The sequence below is a fragment of the Alosa pseudoharengus genome, unplaced genomic scaffold (genome assembly GCF_046254945.1).
Source record: "Alosa pseudoharengus isolate Yale_2024_CS ecotype anadromous, Long Island Sound unplaced genomic scaffold, YU_APseudo_1.1 YU_APseudo_1.1_scf_7, whole genome shotgun sequence".
Classification (NCBI taxonomy): Eukaryota; Metazoa; Chordata; class Actinopteri; order Clupeiformes; family Clupeidae; genus Alosa; species Alosa pseudoharengus.
In genome coordinates this window covers 7,259,279-7,277,970 of record NW_027468859.1, presented here as the reverse complement: position 1 = coordinate 7,277,970, position 18,692 = coordinate 7,259,279, and the positions used below count along the sequence as shown (strand labels likewise).

The 18,692-nt window shown below is 43.7% G+C and overlaps 1 protein-coding gene across 1 annotated transcript in view; it reads right to left on the bottom strand.

Moving 5' to 3' along the window:
- Window positions 1-16,746, bottom strand: part of LOC143109791 (runt-related transcription factor 2-like) — a 25,194-nt gene extending 8,448 nt beyond the window's left edge. The window contains exons 1-4 of the mRNA XM_076272591.1: window positions 16,334-16,746; window positions 15,194-15,350; window positions 11,726-11,830; window positions 798-974 (exon numbers count right to left, since the gene is read on the bottom strand). Coding sequence (XP_076128706.1) covers window positions 798-974; window positions 11,726-11,830; window positions 15,194-15,350; window positions 16,334-16,612 — 718 coding nt within the window. The 5' untranslated portion in view covers window positions 16,613-16,746. The remainder of the gene's footprint in view (window positions 1-797; window positions 975-11,725; window positions 11,831-15,193; window positions 15,351-16,333) is intronic.
- Between the last annotated feature and the right edge of the window lie 1,946 nt (window positions 16,747-18,692).

The following is an 18,692-nucleotide window of genomic DNA, read 5'->3' as shown; positions in this document are numbered from 1 at the left end:
AATCAATTTATTTTTAAAACCAGCAACTGTTGGAACAGATCTGATCTCCATAGGGAGTTGGTTCCAGCAGTGGGCACCATAGTGGCTAAATGCCATTTCACCCTGTCTAGTTTTGACCCTGGGCACTACCAGCAGACCAGCGTCAGTAGATATAAGTAGTAGGTAGTAGTAAGTAGACCTAGTAGTAGGTTTATATTGTGTAAACATGTCTGCAATCTATTTTGGGCCCAGGCTGTTTAGTGTCTTATAGACAATGAGTAGCACTTTGAATTCAATTCTTAACCTAACTGGGATCCAGTGCAAGGACCTGAAGATTGGGGTGATGTGATCTCTTTTCTTTGTTCTGGTTCTGGTTAAGATTCTGGCTGCTGCGTTTTGTATTAGTTGGAGCAGTCTGATGGACTTTTGGGGGAGGCCAGTGCGGAGAGCATTGCTATAATCAACCCTGCAGGATATGCTTAGACACAAAATCTCTGATCTTGGCTATATTATTTCTAAGGTGCCAAAATGCTGATTTAGTTATTCTTTTGATGTGCTCATTGAAACTAAGATCTCCATCCATTGTTACACCAATGTTTTTGACACAGGTTCTGGTTTGAAGTGCTCTAGCTTCAAACCAGAACCAATAAAAACAATAAATGCAAGTAGATAAAATATATATTGCATTATATGAATATAATATCAATCCAAACAATTTGCTGATGGACCCTGTGAAATGCCAAAGTAACAGCTTCTGCTGTTGGTTTGGTTTGTGTTTTGGTTTAAAGGATGTGTTTTGGAGCCTTGCGTAGTCCTACCTGATATCTGACCTTGGCCCTGCGGAGAGAAGGAGTTGGGGCCGGCGTTGAGGGAAGGCCGTGGCCCTTGTGTCGGCACGCCGACCCTCATGGTGGCCTGCCGGACGCGCTCAAAGTCGCCGAGTCGGTCCGAGAAGAGGCCGGCTTTGGGCGAGTCGTCCAGCTTCTGCCTGTGCCCTGCCCGGGATGCAAACAGGTAAGTGGTGAGAAAGGTGGGCATGGGGAGGCAGTAGTGCAGTGTTGGCATTGGTGTCCCTCCAACAAGTGGGCTCAGTACGTGTTTTTCTCCGGTTGTTGGAATAATTGTCATGGGTTTTATTTAATGTATTTTATTTTAATGTATTTTATTTTATTTTATTTTATTTTATAATCGAAACCAATTGAACACAGCTGAAGTGATGACTTATTTCAGTCGTGGGCATCATGTGAAGTCAGAGAGTGAACCTAAAGAATCAGTTGTTTGCTCTAATTAAACATTTCATAATTACACCAGTGTGCATGTGGGGATAATCTTTACTTTTAAGGACTCAGGGCCAGATGTACTAACGTTTTTGCGCCCACTTCAGGCGTATTTGTTTCGCAATGTGCATGTAAAATCATTGCGAGGTATGTACAAACAGGCCGCAATGATGTAAAAGCGCAAACTGCATGTCGCGGGAGCTGAAAGTGTCAGATTGCGTTTGTCATGTCATGCATATGCATTCATGGGAGGATCCAGGGGAAAGTGGGAGTTTAGCGTAAAAAGATGGGAGGGGAAGAGTAAAGAGCGCCTAATTATGTATTCCGCGGTATGTACAAAGACTGCTCCTGAAAGCGCCCGTCTATTCTGTGCCTAAATACTTCCGCCTTGTAAAAGCAGGTGTTAATCCAAATTGCAGTTCAATGCGTCAATAAGAGAACCTTTCAAAGACAACAGAATTGCTATTTAGAGCACCAGTTTTTGTGGTGAAAGTATTTGTACTACCAAAAACAACCTTAACTTTCGTTGGCCTTTTAAATGTCTTACTTTCACTTTCACGTCATTCACTTAAACTTTCCTACTTGTTAGATTTGACCAATCTTCCATAGCCTACGTGCACACGTAGTTTGAGTAGAACTACTGATCTTTATCTTTATCTTATCATGTATCATTATTTCATGATCGCTAAACGTTTGATTCTTTTTAATGTTGTCATCAGTTAAAGAAACCATATTGTGGCCAAAACTGGTACTGCAATCACTTTCAAATTACTGTAGAGAGGTGTATCCCCTCCCCCTCCCCCCTGACTCGAGGTTGCCAACCCGGATGCCGAAACACTACTGACTTCGTGATTAGTAGATAGGTGGAGGGTGGCGCATCAGGCCAAAACACAGAATGACATGACAAAACACAACATCAACATCAGTTGAGGGCTGCAACTTCACTTTTTAAATGACAATATCCTGGCCGGACTACTGTTGTCAGTCATATAAGTATTTGAAATTAACATGATTAGGGCCATTTTATGATTAATTGAAATACATTTCTTACATACGGTTCCTTTAACTTCATTCAACGGTGCTTGTATGTAGGCGCTGCCATTCAGTTGTGGACGTTCGTAAATTGCGTTTATGAGCGGAGAAAGGCAGAGAAAGGCGCAGTTTACACTAAGGATTGAACGATTGATAAATACGACGGAAACTTGGGTCTGACAGCGTTCGCAATCTGCGGTGTGTCCATGATGCTGATAACGCTACGTTCGCAAATGTACGTAGGCTACATCTGGCCCTCAGTGTCCTGTCAAATAAAGGCTACAAATAGCAAATGGTTTATACAATGACAAACAGAGGAGGATAATTGGCACCCGTTTCTATACAACCAGTGGCTGCCCTGATGGGAATAGTATTAGTAGTACAATAGTAAAACAACATGGATGTGTATTTTCTGTGCCATTGAGTAAACAAACTGCATTTAAAATGTCCAAGAACAATGTATTTTCTGTACCTTCTGTACCTCCGTAAAGGATTTGATAAGAACCTAATGAAGAATGAAAAGTTTAATTTCACCACTGGTTGCGTCCCTCGGAAATTGAGAGTGAGCTGGGAGTGCAAGGGTAAGACCTAATCAGAGGGACAGTCGGTTTGGGATCTTATCCTAAGTGCCCTATTTTGATATTAAAAAGGTGAGTCTCACCTAAAAGGTAAGGAGTATGTATGTATCTATGCCTGGCGTGGTGGGGATGGAGAGGGAGGGCCGAGAGAGGAACAAAACAACCACACAGCCGTCATCATAATGCCACCATGTCAGTCACAACCACAACCACAACAATACTGGCACTCCAAAGGCCACAAATGACTGCCTGTGGCTAACTGACAATGCCTGCCTCTGACCAGCAGACGGGACTGTCACTGCATGACTACCCAACCACCAGGGCCTTTCTTCTCTCACCCCCAGAAAAGTTCACATAGTGCACTTGGCAGAGGACAGCCCTTAGTGGGATATGCGTGTGTGTGTGTGTGTGTGTGTGTGTGTGTGTGTGTGTGTGTGTGTGTGTATGTGTGTGTGAGTGTGTGAGTGAGAGAGACTCTGGGTGTATTTAAAGATCATACAGCATGGCCTTCACACAGGGTTTCTTTTTATTCATCCTCTCTCGTGAGTATGAAAAAGGCACCCCTTCTACTGTAAACATGCCATGACCCTAGAGCATACCGTGCGCACACACACACACACACACACACACACACACACACACACTTACTCATAGATACAAAGTCTCATATAGAAGCACATTACACACACACTAACTTTCTCACTCTCTCTCTTTCTCTTACACACACAGACACACAGACACAGACACACACACACACACACGCGCGCGCACACCACGCACGCACGCCACGCCACGCCACGCACACACACACACACACACACACACACACACACACACAGAGAGAAAGAGAGAAACTAGCAGGCGTACACACACACACACACACACACACGCACACACATAAAATGCTCAACACACTGGCCTTACAAATTGGCTATTTAAAGTCCCACAGGTGCACTAAGTCCTTTTCAGCGCTGACAGACAGAGAACAAGAGAGAAGAAGGGATAGACAGACAGAGAGAGAGAGGGAGGAGATGGGGAAGGAGGGAAAGTGATAGAAGCATGAGGGAGCAAGAAAGAGAGAGAGAGAGAGGACAAGAGAGAGAAGAGATAGTAGGTAGAGAGAGAGACAGAAGGGACTGTGAATGAATGAGAGAGAGGGAAGGAGAGAGGGAAAGACTAGAAAGGACAAGAAATAAGAGAATCAGGAAGAGGGAGAGGGAGATAGAGAGAGAGCTCTGCTCTGTTAGTCTTGTCTGTCTGCCTGTCTGTCTGCCTGTCTGTCTGTTTGTCTGTCTGTCTGTCTGTCTGCCTGTCTGGTTCCCTCACTCCTGCTCCCCTCAAAGGGCCATAAAGTCAATATCAAACAGCGCAGTGCAGGCACACAAACGCCCACTGAACCTGGCCGCCCGCCAGCTGGCCCAGAGCGCCGTCCAGCACACCGTACGCTCCACTCTGCTCCGCTCCGCTCCGCTCGGCGGGCTACCTTCCAGAGTCCCCACAAACCTGAGTCTGCTTAAGAACAACAAAGACACACAACTGGCACGTCAGGAGGGCATGGGGGGGAGGGGGGGGGGCAGGAAGAGGGCACCGTGCGTGGGAACAGAGGTGCTTCGTTAATGCACATATACACACACTCACACACAGAGAGACACGCACACACATACACACACACACACTGAAAGCACAGAAAGAGAGAGAGAGAGAGAGAGAGAGAAAAGAGAAAGCTCTGCTATAGCTCTGACTATAACTGTGCATGATGTTTACTGTTGCCCAATTACCTAGTTTCCCTTTCCAGTCTACATCTGATACTACATAACTACTACAATAACGAGCACTTGCTCAATCAAACACTTCATAAACTGTATGAAATATAATTTGATATGATGTGTGATGTGTATATCATTATTTGTGTTATGCTCCAGTGGTGTTTCAACCCAGGACACCCGACCCACGTAGTACTCAATAATATTTAACAAAAACACTTCACTGTGCCAGCGATGCAGGTTAGGAAAAAAACACAAGTTTACACTAACAAAGAGCTTCTCTGTTACTCCGTAACTGTTTCCTGGATATATGAAAAGAGATGCAGTTTTTGCTGGGAGACTGTGGATCCAGATCAACAGTAAATTAGGGGAGCACAAATACCTCAGAGTAAATACTCCAGGGCTATTCTCTGGCCTCAGGGGCTGTAGACAAACACAGTCAGCGAGGAGAGGAAACTGTTCAACTGCATGTAGGTCATTTCGAGACAGCAACTTGATAACTCAACTCAACACTGAGACAGGACACCAATAAAAATTAGAGACCAATAAAGCCACAAAGAAACAATAGTGTAGTATGAAATACCAAAGGAGAGCTTAAACGCAGTGTACCGTAATTTCCCAACTATTAGCCGCGGCTTATACATTGATTTTGCAAAATTTCTTCAGCTATGAGGTTAATACACGGGGCAGTTAATATAGTATCAATATGGTTTTGTTTTCTTAACTTGCATAAAACACTGTCCTGTGGCTTATAAACAATGCGGCTAATACACAGGAAATTACTGTATTCAGTAAGCCAATAATACACTTTTGAAGATACATTTTTTACCAGTGTTAGGTGATACCCCTGCCCAAGGTGGAAAAATGCCCCTAATGAATCATAGAGCCTTTGGGTTAAACTAACACATGATGCTTCTTTTTTTCCTCAACTAGTCAGACCCACAGACAACATCTGGTGCCAAAGACCCGATGCCTCAGCTGTTTTATTGGAATGTACCATTCAGCACAGCGCACTATACCACGTGCGCCGGATGACTCGAGTCGAGGTATTTACATGGGTCAGAAAACTAGCTGATATCACAACTGGAGGGGAAAGAACCCCCCCCCCTAAAATCTCTCCACTCCCTAAAAAAATTCCCATCAGTGTTGATGTCCCATCGTTGCTGAATTTTGTTTTCGATTAGCCTCCACTTCCCGCTCATGCTTCTTACAGGGCGGAAGCGCCTTGGACATTTGCACCAGATGTTAGGAAGGCCCAAAAAGGATCTGAATCAGTCATTACCAGTAGCAGTACCGGATAGGATAAGCAGATAGGAGCCCAATCATGACTAGGAAGAACTAAGTCATTACGGCTAAGTGAGAGATAGCATCTTAAGTCGTTACCACATAGACCTAAAGCAATCCTAGCCATGACTAGACGGCTGAGAAAGCAGGGTGTTGCTCTCTAATTAAACTGATGTAATTAATGTAATGACAGCTGCCTTGAGATAACATCTCGTGTCTGGAGTCTCTTTGCTGCCAGAGGTGATACGAAATCAGGCTTGATGGATTATTCACATACACACCAGCTCTTTTAACTCTTTTAACTCAACTGGCAAAAAACACTCTTCTTCTCACTTTTGACTTCTTTATTCCTTCTCATCCCTGTTTAGCAACAAGTGCTCTCACAGTATCAGGTTTTCTTTTGTTTACTTGTTAGCTCTCCATTTAAAGTGTCTTAAACACGCTTCAAGGATAAGGGTTCTGAGGAACTCACTTTGTTTATGATGGGTGATATGAGTCATAGAAAATCCTATGCATACAGACAAACACACATCTCTACACACCGACCTTATCCCCTTACACACACAATACACATATGCCCCCCCCATCCACACACACACATAAACACACACACACACACACACACACACACACACACACACACACACACACACACACACACACACATTTTATAGAAATATTCATTACTCCATAACTGTCTACTTGTGCAATACAAATAGGAGCATTTGTCATGCCAATAAAGCTTTTTTTTAAAGTGAAACTGGCTCTCCTGCAGTGCAGGGAAGAGTTAAAAAGGTGATATTGAGTGACAAACTGAGCGCGAGAAAAAGACATGGGTGACAGCCAGATGGCCTTCTTCATCAGAAGCCAGTGTAAGTGGAGAGAAGGAGCCGGAAAGTGGGGAAGGGAAAGAGATGGAGCGAGTGAGAGAAAGATACAGAGAGGGAGGGAGAGAGCGAGCGAGCGAGTGAGAGAGAGAGAGAGAGAGAGAGAGAGAGAGAGAGAGACAGAGCAGCGGGAATGAGAGCCAGAGTACTGTGGAGGGCTGCCAGGCATCTGTGTGGTCTGTGCGTTTCAGTGTTTAGGAAGCTAGCCAGGCCGGGAAAGCGTACACACACTCTCTCTCTCTCTCTCCCTCTCTCTCTCTCTCTCTCTCTCACACACACACACACACACACACACACACTCTCTCTCTCTCTCTCTCTCTCATACACACACACACACACACACTCTCTCTTTCTCTCTCTCTCTCTCTCTCTCTCACACACACACACACACACACACACACACACACACACACACACACACACACACAGACATACACACACTCTCTCACTCTCTCTCTCTCTCTCTCTCTCACACACACACACTCTCTCTCACTTCCTCTCTCTCTCATATACACACCCTCACACACACCCTCACACACACACACACAATACAGGCCCTTTTCTGAGACCACAGACACACTTCTTCGTCACCTCCCTGATCGTGTCGAAGCCGTCTCACTGGCAGCGCGGTGTGTTTTTTTCCCGGGGCTGTCCCAGCATGGAAGTAAGGCCATGGATCAGGCTCGGGATCCAAACGCGCAAAGCCCGCCAGCCACCCCACACATAGCTGCTCATTCAGAACCAGAACCGGGACCTGAGCCTGATGCGGGCCAGATTTGGGCCAGACGGGGCTGCTCTTGGCTGCCTCCGTGCCCTGTGGCGGCGGCGACGGCTGCTGCTTTTTATTCCTGGCACCAGGAGGCCTTCCTTCACGGAACCCTGAGCGACCGAGCGGCTCCACTGATTGGCCCGTGGGTTATTCTGGAACGTTTCTGCATTTCTTTCTGCTTATTTATATATATATACTACATATCATATTGAAAGGGCAAAGAGTGTTTGTGTGAGTGTGTAGGAACCAAAGGCACCTCAGTTTTCGTAGGGTTTGGAAAAGCTGAATATTTAGCTTTTTTTTCATTTTTGATAAACGGGTCAGAATTAAAATTTAAATCGCTGTCTTTCCTGGCTCTCTTTTCTTTTTGGTTCCCCGAGAGCACTTATGCAACTGTGCTTTGTGACGTGATAGAAACAGAAATCATGGTGAGTGCCAGAGAAAAAAAAAAAAAAAAAAAAAAAACCTGATTGGCATCCATTCCAAACTCTCTGCTGAAACTGACACAAAAGCGTATGTCAATTGTCTCCTCACATGCTGCAGCACAGAAGCAAACAGCAAAACTATGCCTTTAAATCAACATCTATTAGCGCAGAAATCACCGCAATGACATGAATAGAAAAAACTGTTAAAGTTAACAACAACATCCACGAATTAAGTCTGGCCTCGGGTTGAAGTTGTGCTCCCCCCCCTCCTTTCTTTCCCTTTTTCGCTGTTGATTTTCCACAGATCCGCTCTGAGTGCGCCTTGTGCAACGTGAGATTTGTCTGCGCCAATTGAACCATTGAGTGAGTGAATAAATAGTGAAGTGGCGGATGACAGTCCTGCATTGAACGCCTAATCACCCGCCGTCACTGCACAAGTGTGTTGGTTCAGCTGACCCCGCCCGGTCTATTAGCCCAAATGACTTTTAATGAGCGTTATTAGGGTCTGCGCCGCAAAAAAAAAAAAAAAAAGAGTGCCATGGGTAACTGGCCACACACACACACACACACACACACACACACACACATACATACACACGGTCATGTCCACACACACACAAACAGACACACCCACCCACCTACACACACACACACACATATGGCCATGTCGACACACACACAAACACATACACACACACACACATGGCCGGCTATGTTCACACCTGTGCATACATGCACATACACACACACAATAACATCACAATCACACAGACACACACACACACACAGAGGCATTCAGACAGGCACACACATGCTCACACAGGCATACACATGCACGCTGCATGTATGCACACACACAGTGGCAAACCGCAGGGTTAGGCAAAGCTGTCATCTCATTAAGCACAATGCAAACCACAGGAGCTGACCTCATCGCTAATCACAGAAATGAAAGGACTTGCCGAGAGGAAAAAGGGAGAAAGAAACTCAAAACAAAACCATACAACGGCCTCTCCCTCTGGCTGTAACACATGCAACATAACCGTAACATACAGGAACATTCAGGAAACATTACCAATAAATAAATAAATAAATAAATAAATAAATAAATAAATAAATGAAAACAGAAGAAATCCAATCGGCTGAGAGGAGAGGGAGAACAGTGTGTGGACCAGGCCATGTATAAAAACTGTCACCACTTTCGGGTCACTTGCCTGCAGATGTTTCGCTTACTCCCAGCACCCGAATTTCAACACCTCCTTTGTCACCCCCCCCCCCCCCAACACCCCCACTCCTCCCACACTTCTCTTCTTCATTATTTAGAAATAGCGAACATGTTTGGTGGACGCGCGTGGGGCCACTTGTGTCCTCTCCGATTCATATGGCAACCATCAGGAGCTATTAAATACACAAACATTAATAACACACTTCCTGCGCTGGTCGCTCCACTTGCCGGCCAGCACCCAGAGAGAGAGAGAGAGAGAGAGAGAGAGAGAGAGAGAGAGAGAGAGAGAGACCGACTGAGTCTGTGCCCCAGACCGACTGAGAGAAATTGCCAGAAATCCAGTATTCAAAGAACAAACCATAGCGTGTCATACACACACACACACACACACACACACACACACACACACACATACATACATTCATAAACAGGACAATTCAGGAAACTGACCCTATTACTGTGTTAGCTGTGACCCTGTCAATGTGTTAGTTGTGCTATTAGTGCATGCTTAGCTTAGCTGGAGGGACAGATAGGAAAATGATGGTTGGTGTTTTTCACAACCATAGTGTTTAACTTGACAATATTCCCCCACCCTGGGTTGTATATGTATGTCGGAGGGCCTCCTCCTTAATTAGCGTCATTAACACCAAATGGCAGTTTAATGACCAGGATTTGTTAATGAAGCGTGGCCAGATAATATCGGCACATTCCAGCAAGCTCTCTCCTAAGCCGGACATGTGACATTATTTAAAGGGGTTCCTGTGTTTTGCTAGCTCAATGTCCTCTTAGATGTGCGATTTTAAAAGTATGACTGTGTGCGTGTGTGTGTGTGTGTGTGTGTGTGTGTGTGTGTGTGTGTGTGTGTGTGTGTGTGTGTGCGCGTGTGTGAAAATGTGAAAATGATCATCATTAACACTAGTCCTGCAGGTACCGACAGACATATTCTCACGTCCAGAGTTTTTTCTTTTCTTTTTCTGTTCTCTCTCATTGCCACAAAGCGAATGCTACTCTACTCCAAGTTCCCTTCACACATACTCAAGCTGTGCCCTCGCGAAAGAGGTAATGTCTGCTGATGGTTCTACACGTCTCCCTATATCTGCAAGTGCATTGATGAATGATGGCAATAACCCTGAAAATTTCCAATCAGGAAATGGAGGAGACTGGCTGCCTAACCAAGCAAAGCTACAGCTCCCGAACTCTAATATCACACAAAGCGCACAGTAAAACACAAGTGGCTGCTTCTGGTTATGTCAGGCTTGGAGACTGGCATAGCTCTTGTGAACATGAACAGTCTGCCCAGTACAAAACAATATGGCGCCAACAGCATAAAAAAAATCCCCCCAAAACTCCTGTTTGCTATTACTATGACTGAGCTGCATGGAAGGTATCTGTCTGTTAGTCATTCCCAACCCACGCTTCAACTTGGGGCGGAAACACAGGAAGTCAAGCTCAGATCAAAGACGGTGGAGCCGTCACTGCTAGGGGGCATTTGAATACAATAAACCAAAGGGCCCATTGTGTCAAAGTGTCTCCGTATCACAGCCATATGTGTGTGTGAGTGTGTTCATTGAAAGGCAACTTTAGAGAGAGAGAGAGTGAGAGAGAGAGAGAGAGAGTGAGAGAGAGAGAGAGAGAGAGTGAGAGGGAAAGAGAGAGACAGAAAATAAGCTTGTTAGTGATGTGATAGGGTTGATTTCTGTGCCAAAAACGGGAATATATTTTTATGAATAAAAGTCAAACAGCTGCTTGCCAGACCAGTTGGCACTGACGGATATGGCGAGGGAGAAGGCTTCCCCCCACCCTCTTGTCCTCCGAGTGTTTTATACGAGCCATTAAAAGAGGCTGATGCTAGCACAATGCTACCCATTTGGAGCCTCTGAAGAAACTGCTCCAGTATGGGACCTCTAGTTAAGTTAATCTAGAACAACAGGGCCGCGTCTGCTGTCAAAGCCATCCAGATGTTCGATAGATGAGCACAGACTGCTACTTCATGTCGGAGGGTTCGCAAAATATTTTCCAGGAGCCATTCTTACGAGTTTAAGACAACAAACCACATGCAAATATTTATACTGCATATAGCAACAACACAAACAACACACACACACACACACACACACACACACACACACACACACACACACACACACACACACACATAGACACACACACACACAGATATTTAACAGCCAGCAAATTCTCAGGCAATGTCTCATTGTTGCTTCACCAGTGTATTTCAAAGAGTCAGATAAACCTACGTATGCTAAAAAAAGCTCTTTAAATCTCGTCACCTCAGTGACTTTACAGAACAACCAGTTGAGGTCTGTGGCCTAACTACGTCACAGCATCGCTGGCCGCTCTACAACAACCCTCTACAACGTCTCTGCCCATAAACCCATACCATGATCCGACTGAAATGACAACGCCGTTACCGCACTGACCCGAAGCTATTGCCGAACTGACCAGAGCCCTGCGGTCTGATTATATGATGAGTTCAGAATTAGTTACTCACGTCTTGGCTCTCGCGGGCCGTCCACAGTGACTTTGATGGCTCGGTGGTAAGTCGCTACTTGTGGCGGGTTGGTGAATACTGTAATTGTCAGGGTGAAGCTCTTGCCTGTGGACACACACACATGCAAAAGAAGAGACGCACAAACACACACGCACACATGCACACACAGACACATACACACAAATCAATCATCTATACACAACTTTTTAGCAAATGGCACACAGGGTTAGTGTGTGACCCTACAACTAACTTCCACACTTAAGGGCCTGTCTTTCACATGTCTAACTTTCATTGTAAACCAGTTTGGGTATCCAGATAAAGCACTATATAAATGTAATGTGTTGTTGTTTTTGTTGTGCTATCCTCTACTAAAATATTCATTTATTCAATATATTTAATTTATGTCCTTGTCTCAATTCCTCCCATACAAGGGAAAATTCTTTAGAAATACTCAATGAATGAGCTCAGTAAAGGGGAGCAGGTATCTGCACAGCTCAGCCCAACCCAGCCCAGCCCAGGCCAGCACCACGGTGGTTTAAAGTCATAACTTTGGTTCATCAGGCCATTTGCAGCTCCTTAACGACGATCCCAGACGGTTGTAAGCTGTCTCCTCAGGCTTTGCGCCGGAATGCAGGGGATTAATATGGGAGCCTGATGGGGCTCGGGTCACATCTGTGATTGGCCACTCATAGAGACAGGAAGTGGTGGGAGGAATGCTATGGCAACAGCTGGCAGTCTGTTTCTACTGTAAGCCTCCGTGCCACACACTGTCGGGCTTTACCAAAGACAGACAGCTTATCACTCAAATGTGTCTTTATTTGAAGGTTCTCGTTAGCTGTTGGATACTCTTTAATTGACTAGTGACTGACTGAGCCGATATCAGTGTTAGGTGCTTACCACATGATCTTACTGAAACTCAGAAGTTAAATTGGCCTCATTTGCCCCAGTCTCATTTACACAACAGCCTACAGTACATTGGGGTTTGATTTCAATCTCTGTCCTGGTACTGTGCCAATTACTTATCCTTTCAAAAGCCTATTCATAAATACTCTTTCATTTAATACTTTGAATTAATCTTAAGCTATAAATACCTAATTTATCAAACAACTATTTTGTTTGTTTGTGGCCTAGTCATATATTTCCATAATATGTCGGGATTCTCCACAAAAACACAAAAAACACAATATCAAAAACATTTGGATATTTGTCACAGAAAACATCACATCACAACATCAACAACATCTGCAACCTCTCAGATAGAACATGGACTCTGTCATCGCCGGCCGCTTCTCTGTGGCGTTGAGGTCTCCCCCACTCCACTCCCCATGGGTCGGCCTATCAAACGGAAACCTCTGAGGAGGTCTCTTGTTCGAAATAGCTTTCGTTATCACCTTACTCATATCAGGCTATACGTTTCTAAAAACTACGCCTACACTCATCTCACTTCCCCCTGTGGAGAGACAGGCCTACACGCTCTCAGATAGACAAAAGGAAACTGAAACAGCTTCGTGCCCTATGTTCTATTTCATCTGTGGGCCCCCTTTTTTCCCATTTAACTGCTCAAGGGAGGGTTGCACAAACGTCTTCAAAGTTCACACGCTCTATTTGTTTTCGCATTACAGGTCAACTCAAGGCTAATGTGAACACTGCAATGGCTAAATGTCAATTTGTACTGTGGGGGGAAACCATCCTATGTCATAGTGTGTAGGCTATACTATACCCACCATACTGCTTTGGATATATCTACTTCAAAGAGATAGATAGATAGATAGATAGATAGATAGATAGATAGATAGATAGATAGATAGATTGGTGTCACAGTGAGCAGTGTTGGTGCACACGACTACTGTACATGGGATTATTTATGAAACAGAGTATTTTGAAACAGAGAAAAACATTTATCCATGTTTCCTCATTTTTTGTTCTCTATCAGATTAGTTGTTTTTCTGCCTTTACACCTTGAAACCTTTAGTCCACGCTGATGTAACCCCTACCTTCACAACCACCACCACCACCACCACCACTACTCCTCCTTCTATCTCATTAGACAAGTAAAATGAACCTGTTCCTCTGCATGCACTGTCCCTGTTTGTGTGCCTGTGATGTGGTAAGTGAGACAGGCTCGTAACTGATCTGCCGTCTGGGCAAACACACAGGGAGTAATTCAGGGAATGCTCCCTATGCCGTCTCCATGCCTTCATCAGTACATAAAAACAAATGGCACCTCGTATGGTCTCCTTGCATGACCCATGACACGTGAATGCAGCAGCACTTCTAGACTGAAAAGTGAACTTTGTTGTGCTTAATTGTGAATCTTGCTGTGTTCATGTGCCATGTTTGATTATACGCTTCATTCATATATTCATCTTTGTAACCATTTCTGTCTGATGCAACTTCACTGAGGTAAATTCACAGACATGTTCTAGTGCAGATATAGAGTATGAATCCAATAACGCTTACAACGTACTGAAATAAAGTTTGTTTTACAGATCAAAAGTGCTGCTGAACACCACACTAGGTTTTCCATGCACCCTCTTCAACAGAAAATGTGTGCCAAGCATGGCTCCTAAAACACCTCTGGCACAAATATTTTACACCAAGACTTTGTGACTGAAACTATGCAACGATCCAGTCAGGGTGATAGATTGATTGCTGACTGAAACAGACTGAGCCAGTTAGACATGCCACAATTTTGTGAGGATGTTGCTGACTATGCTTTCCAACCTAGGCTGTGACATCTTGTTTCATCACTTCCTGTGAACGCTATCTGAATCAACAGCACAGGACAGGCACCAATGAGTCAGATGTCCTACACAGCCAAAATGCAGCACATTTCATACTTGTTTAAACTTCACTGGTGTGGGCAGTGATTTAAGAGCGGGGCCAGCGTGGCATTGAATTCCATGTTGGTCAAACATAATTGTTTATATTATGTTATATTATGTTGCAATTTGTGATCTCTTACACAATATGTACCAGCAAGGAAATCCTGATTGACCAATACAGATTGAACAATAGATGAACGATAATGTCATGAGAGATGATAAACAGGATTTAGTTAGATTGACAGGGCTGGAGACACATTGAGCGGAAGTGTTGCCTTTGAGCATGATGCAACATGACACAGTGGACTGGTGGTCAATCTCAAACTGTGAGCTCATCTCAGGCTGGTTATTCCAGTCTTCTTTTTTTCCATTTAATTTATAATTAAGTTACCTCTTAATCTTGCTTTTCTGACATAATTTATCTCAGATTTTATTTTGTTAATGTGTTTAGGCTACTGCACTGACAAATGGTATATTTTAATTGGTGTTCTTACTAATTTGTTTTTGTGAAGAAAATGCCTTCACAGACTTTGAGACCTATTTGGGGCCTTTATGGAGCCAGTTGGGATGAGAAAGGGCTGATGTCAAATATGGCGTCAAACCCTGTTTGTACATTGTACATTTTTTGGTGCATTGGACTGACCTCTTCCACTCCTTCCCACAAAACGGAGGTCGTTGAAGCGGGCAACCTGGTTCTTCATAACTCCAGAGGCGTTCCTCAGCTCGGCCGAGTAGTTCTCGTCGTTGCCGGCCATCACTGTGACCGTGGTCCCGTCAGCTACCTCCCCTAGTGCAACAACCTGGCAGTGAATGGGTCAATTATTATGTTGTTATTACTATGCTGTTTGGTGCATTACAGAACATTTGTCAGATCATCCTGTGTGGACCTCAGCAACTCATTATTAGAAAATCTAGATGTATTTTTTTATTCATAGTCCATGCTTAATATATTTACTGCCAAACTAATAGCAGATTTAAAAAAAATGATAAATGTGCAATGTAAATGTAATACTTAACCTTCGAAATGCAAATATTAAAAACAGTGCATACATTTGTTCAAAATTAATTTAAAAAAAATACATATATCATCAGAGGCGAAATTATCCATGACAAAGCAGCCTAATAATTGAAAATAGTATATGAACTATTTAATAAAGTTATTTAAGAGATACAGATAGTTTCACTGTTCGTGGTAACTGTAGCCAGTGTACCAACATCCTCGAGGGAAGACAGATCAACGGAAAGCTTTTGATTAGGTCATGAGTTATATCTCGGAGGATAGACCGACACATTCATGCCATTAGTACGCTGGGATAGTTATCCTTACCTCTTCTGTGCTATATTCAGCTTTTTGAATATTACATGTAGACACAGTGTGTTAGGCGTTAACCCGCTTTTAGAATAAAATGTCCCTATAGCCACAGCGTTTTATATACCGTGGAGAGGAGTTTCAAATGCAGCGTCCTCTCAAAATATTTAAAAGTTGGCACAGGTAAATAAGTTATGGAGATAGGGCATATTGAACACAATAGGCACGCATAACAGTCATGGTGCGCGCACCTTCCAAGTTTCAGTTTCAAACAGCGCTTCAGCGCCGCCGACTTCAGGTAAGAACAGAACAGAAGAGTAGGCTAACCAACTACTGGTACAAAAGTCGTAGGCCAATGCATTAATGTGTTTATAATAGCTTGAATTATAATGTATATTGAACACTTAATACAACGTCATTGAAATCAATGTCATTAAAATAATCGGTAGCTGGTTAGAAAAAAAGGCGACTTACCTTGAACGCCACGGGAAGTGTTTTGTTGCACCTCCAATGAGAAGGCAGAACAGAACAAAGGAAATTTGGACTGTCCGTCCGAACAAGTTCGGCAGGGTGATCTGCGATGATTTCGGCCATGGAACGGTTCTCTTGCGGGCGCAGCCTGGGCACGGTCGCGTCTTGCTGTCCCGTGGTGGTAGTGGTGTTCACATCGTTCATTTTCACCGGCACGGGCTGGAGGCTACTAGACGGGGGACTGAACCTCCGACTTGCGCTGGGATCTACGGGAATACGCATCACAACGCTCTAGATTAACAAAAGGTAGGCGATCCGTAGGAAAATGTTCAAGTCAAAACTTTTCTCCAGAGCGTTTGTCAGTGACTCCTCTCTTGCCGAGGGTGCCGCGCTTCTAAACACTCTTGCCAGTTTGAAATAGGACTCGGAAGTGGCAGGAGTGTCGAAGCGGGGCTACAGCGCCCAGTCCAAGGGACTTCAGCTGACTCTCACTGAACTTATTATAAAGTAAAGAAGTCTCTGTACCATGCTTCTTAAAAGTAGAATAGCAGCTCGTTTTCAAAATATCGTCTGTTACATTTAATAATATGAAAATAGGAGACGATGTATGTCTTTAGACAGTCCATGGAGTGCAGATGAATAACGTAATATTTCACTAGATGAACGCAAAAATCACCTATGACTTAATCTAGCCTAATCCATCTCTACCATTTAAAATCAGAAAATAAAAACATAAATTAACACTTTGTTGCGTGTTCTCTGTAGTAGAGGATCGCAACTGTGTAAAGTTATCTCTGACTGAATCTCCTGCTTGTAAAAAAAGACAGGGGCTAGCAGTTTGAGGTTAGAGGTTCGTGAAATTCAAAAGATTGCGGTCGGTTGGACGAAACAAGCGCAGACGGCAAACTGTTTGTTGCCCCAAATGTGGTTAGCCTTTGAAATCGAGGATTTCTCGTGTTGGTGCTTTTTGTGGTTTATATAGCTACAGCACCGGGCAGTCATTATGCTGATGTGAGTTGGCACGTGATAGCCTACCTTTAGTGTACATTAGCTTTGTTCAGTGAGAAATATATACATATCTGTATGATAATTTCCCCTAAACTTTTTCTGCAATTTGTCTAATGTCTGATTCTTCTTATGCTATATCAAGTATAAATAGTCACAAACACACTTTCATTTCTGATGCAACAGGTGGGTCTTTGTGACCTAATCAGGTCTATCTTTGCACTACATGTAACGTCTTAAATTCAATAAAATTCATTGAGGCAGAAACACAATCATGTTTTTCTTTTTTTCAAAGATCAACTCCAAAATGCCATTTCTCTTTCCCTAAAATGCTGAAATATATTGGCATCAGCATCACAGCCATGGGAACTTTGAGATCTGTTAACTTGCCCCCCATAGGGAAAAGAAAGTTTCAGTACTTCAGCTCCTCAAAAGAAGATCCATTTTATGCTTCAAAAGGCCAGTTCAGTTTCCTCTGACTTCATGTCTGCTGCAGCTATCATGGCAAAGTAGCTTGTTTTTTGGCTATTACTGTAAACATAAAACAAAACAAAAAAAACACCCTTTTGCAAACATTGGACAGCAGTATTTTCTCACAAGCACACCACATCTACTGCACCTATTGTGCAGCTGATTCACCCCCAGTCTGGCTTGACAATACAAGACTGCAGGACCGCTTTTTCATAATGCCAACCAAAAGTTATATATAGAGAGAGTTGGTCCCATTATCACTTATTAATGGTCAAAGTATAAATGTTTAAGTTAAAAATACACAAACCCCATTGATTTAGACATTTTTTGTCACTCCTACTGTTATAAAACATCACTCAACTAGTTGATCTGGTGCTGGAAGGCTCCGATGAAGTCCTCTAACTGCTGGACCTCGACCTTTTTTTAACATCAGCGGTCAGTCAGTCAGTCAGGCAGGGCCAGAGGGGGGGGAATGTCCACATCACCGTCTGAAAAGCCCTGAGTCACCCCGAGCCACGCTGAGCTAATACCAAGGGGTGAGACATAATGACACGACATCTGGAGGAGCCATCCTCCATGCCTTTTATGTTCTGCCCTCGCATTCAGTGAGCTCTTACTGTTAGAATAGGCAAAAAAAGAACACTTCACAATTAACACTGAACAACACTAAAACTGTGTTTTAAAAAAAAAAGATACAAAAAGGACTAACTGCTAAAAAGTGTTCCTTATAGAGTGGTTGTATGCTGTGTCTTATTCTTTCTCGCATGTTTGTTCTAAATATTAATTTGAGAGCTCCGCCGTCACAAACTGACAGGACAGACTTTGCTGTTTAACAAATGCTGTAGATGGCAACCTTTCCCCTCTATACGGGCAAAGATCTCATACA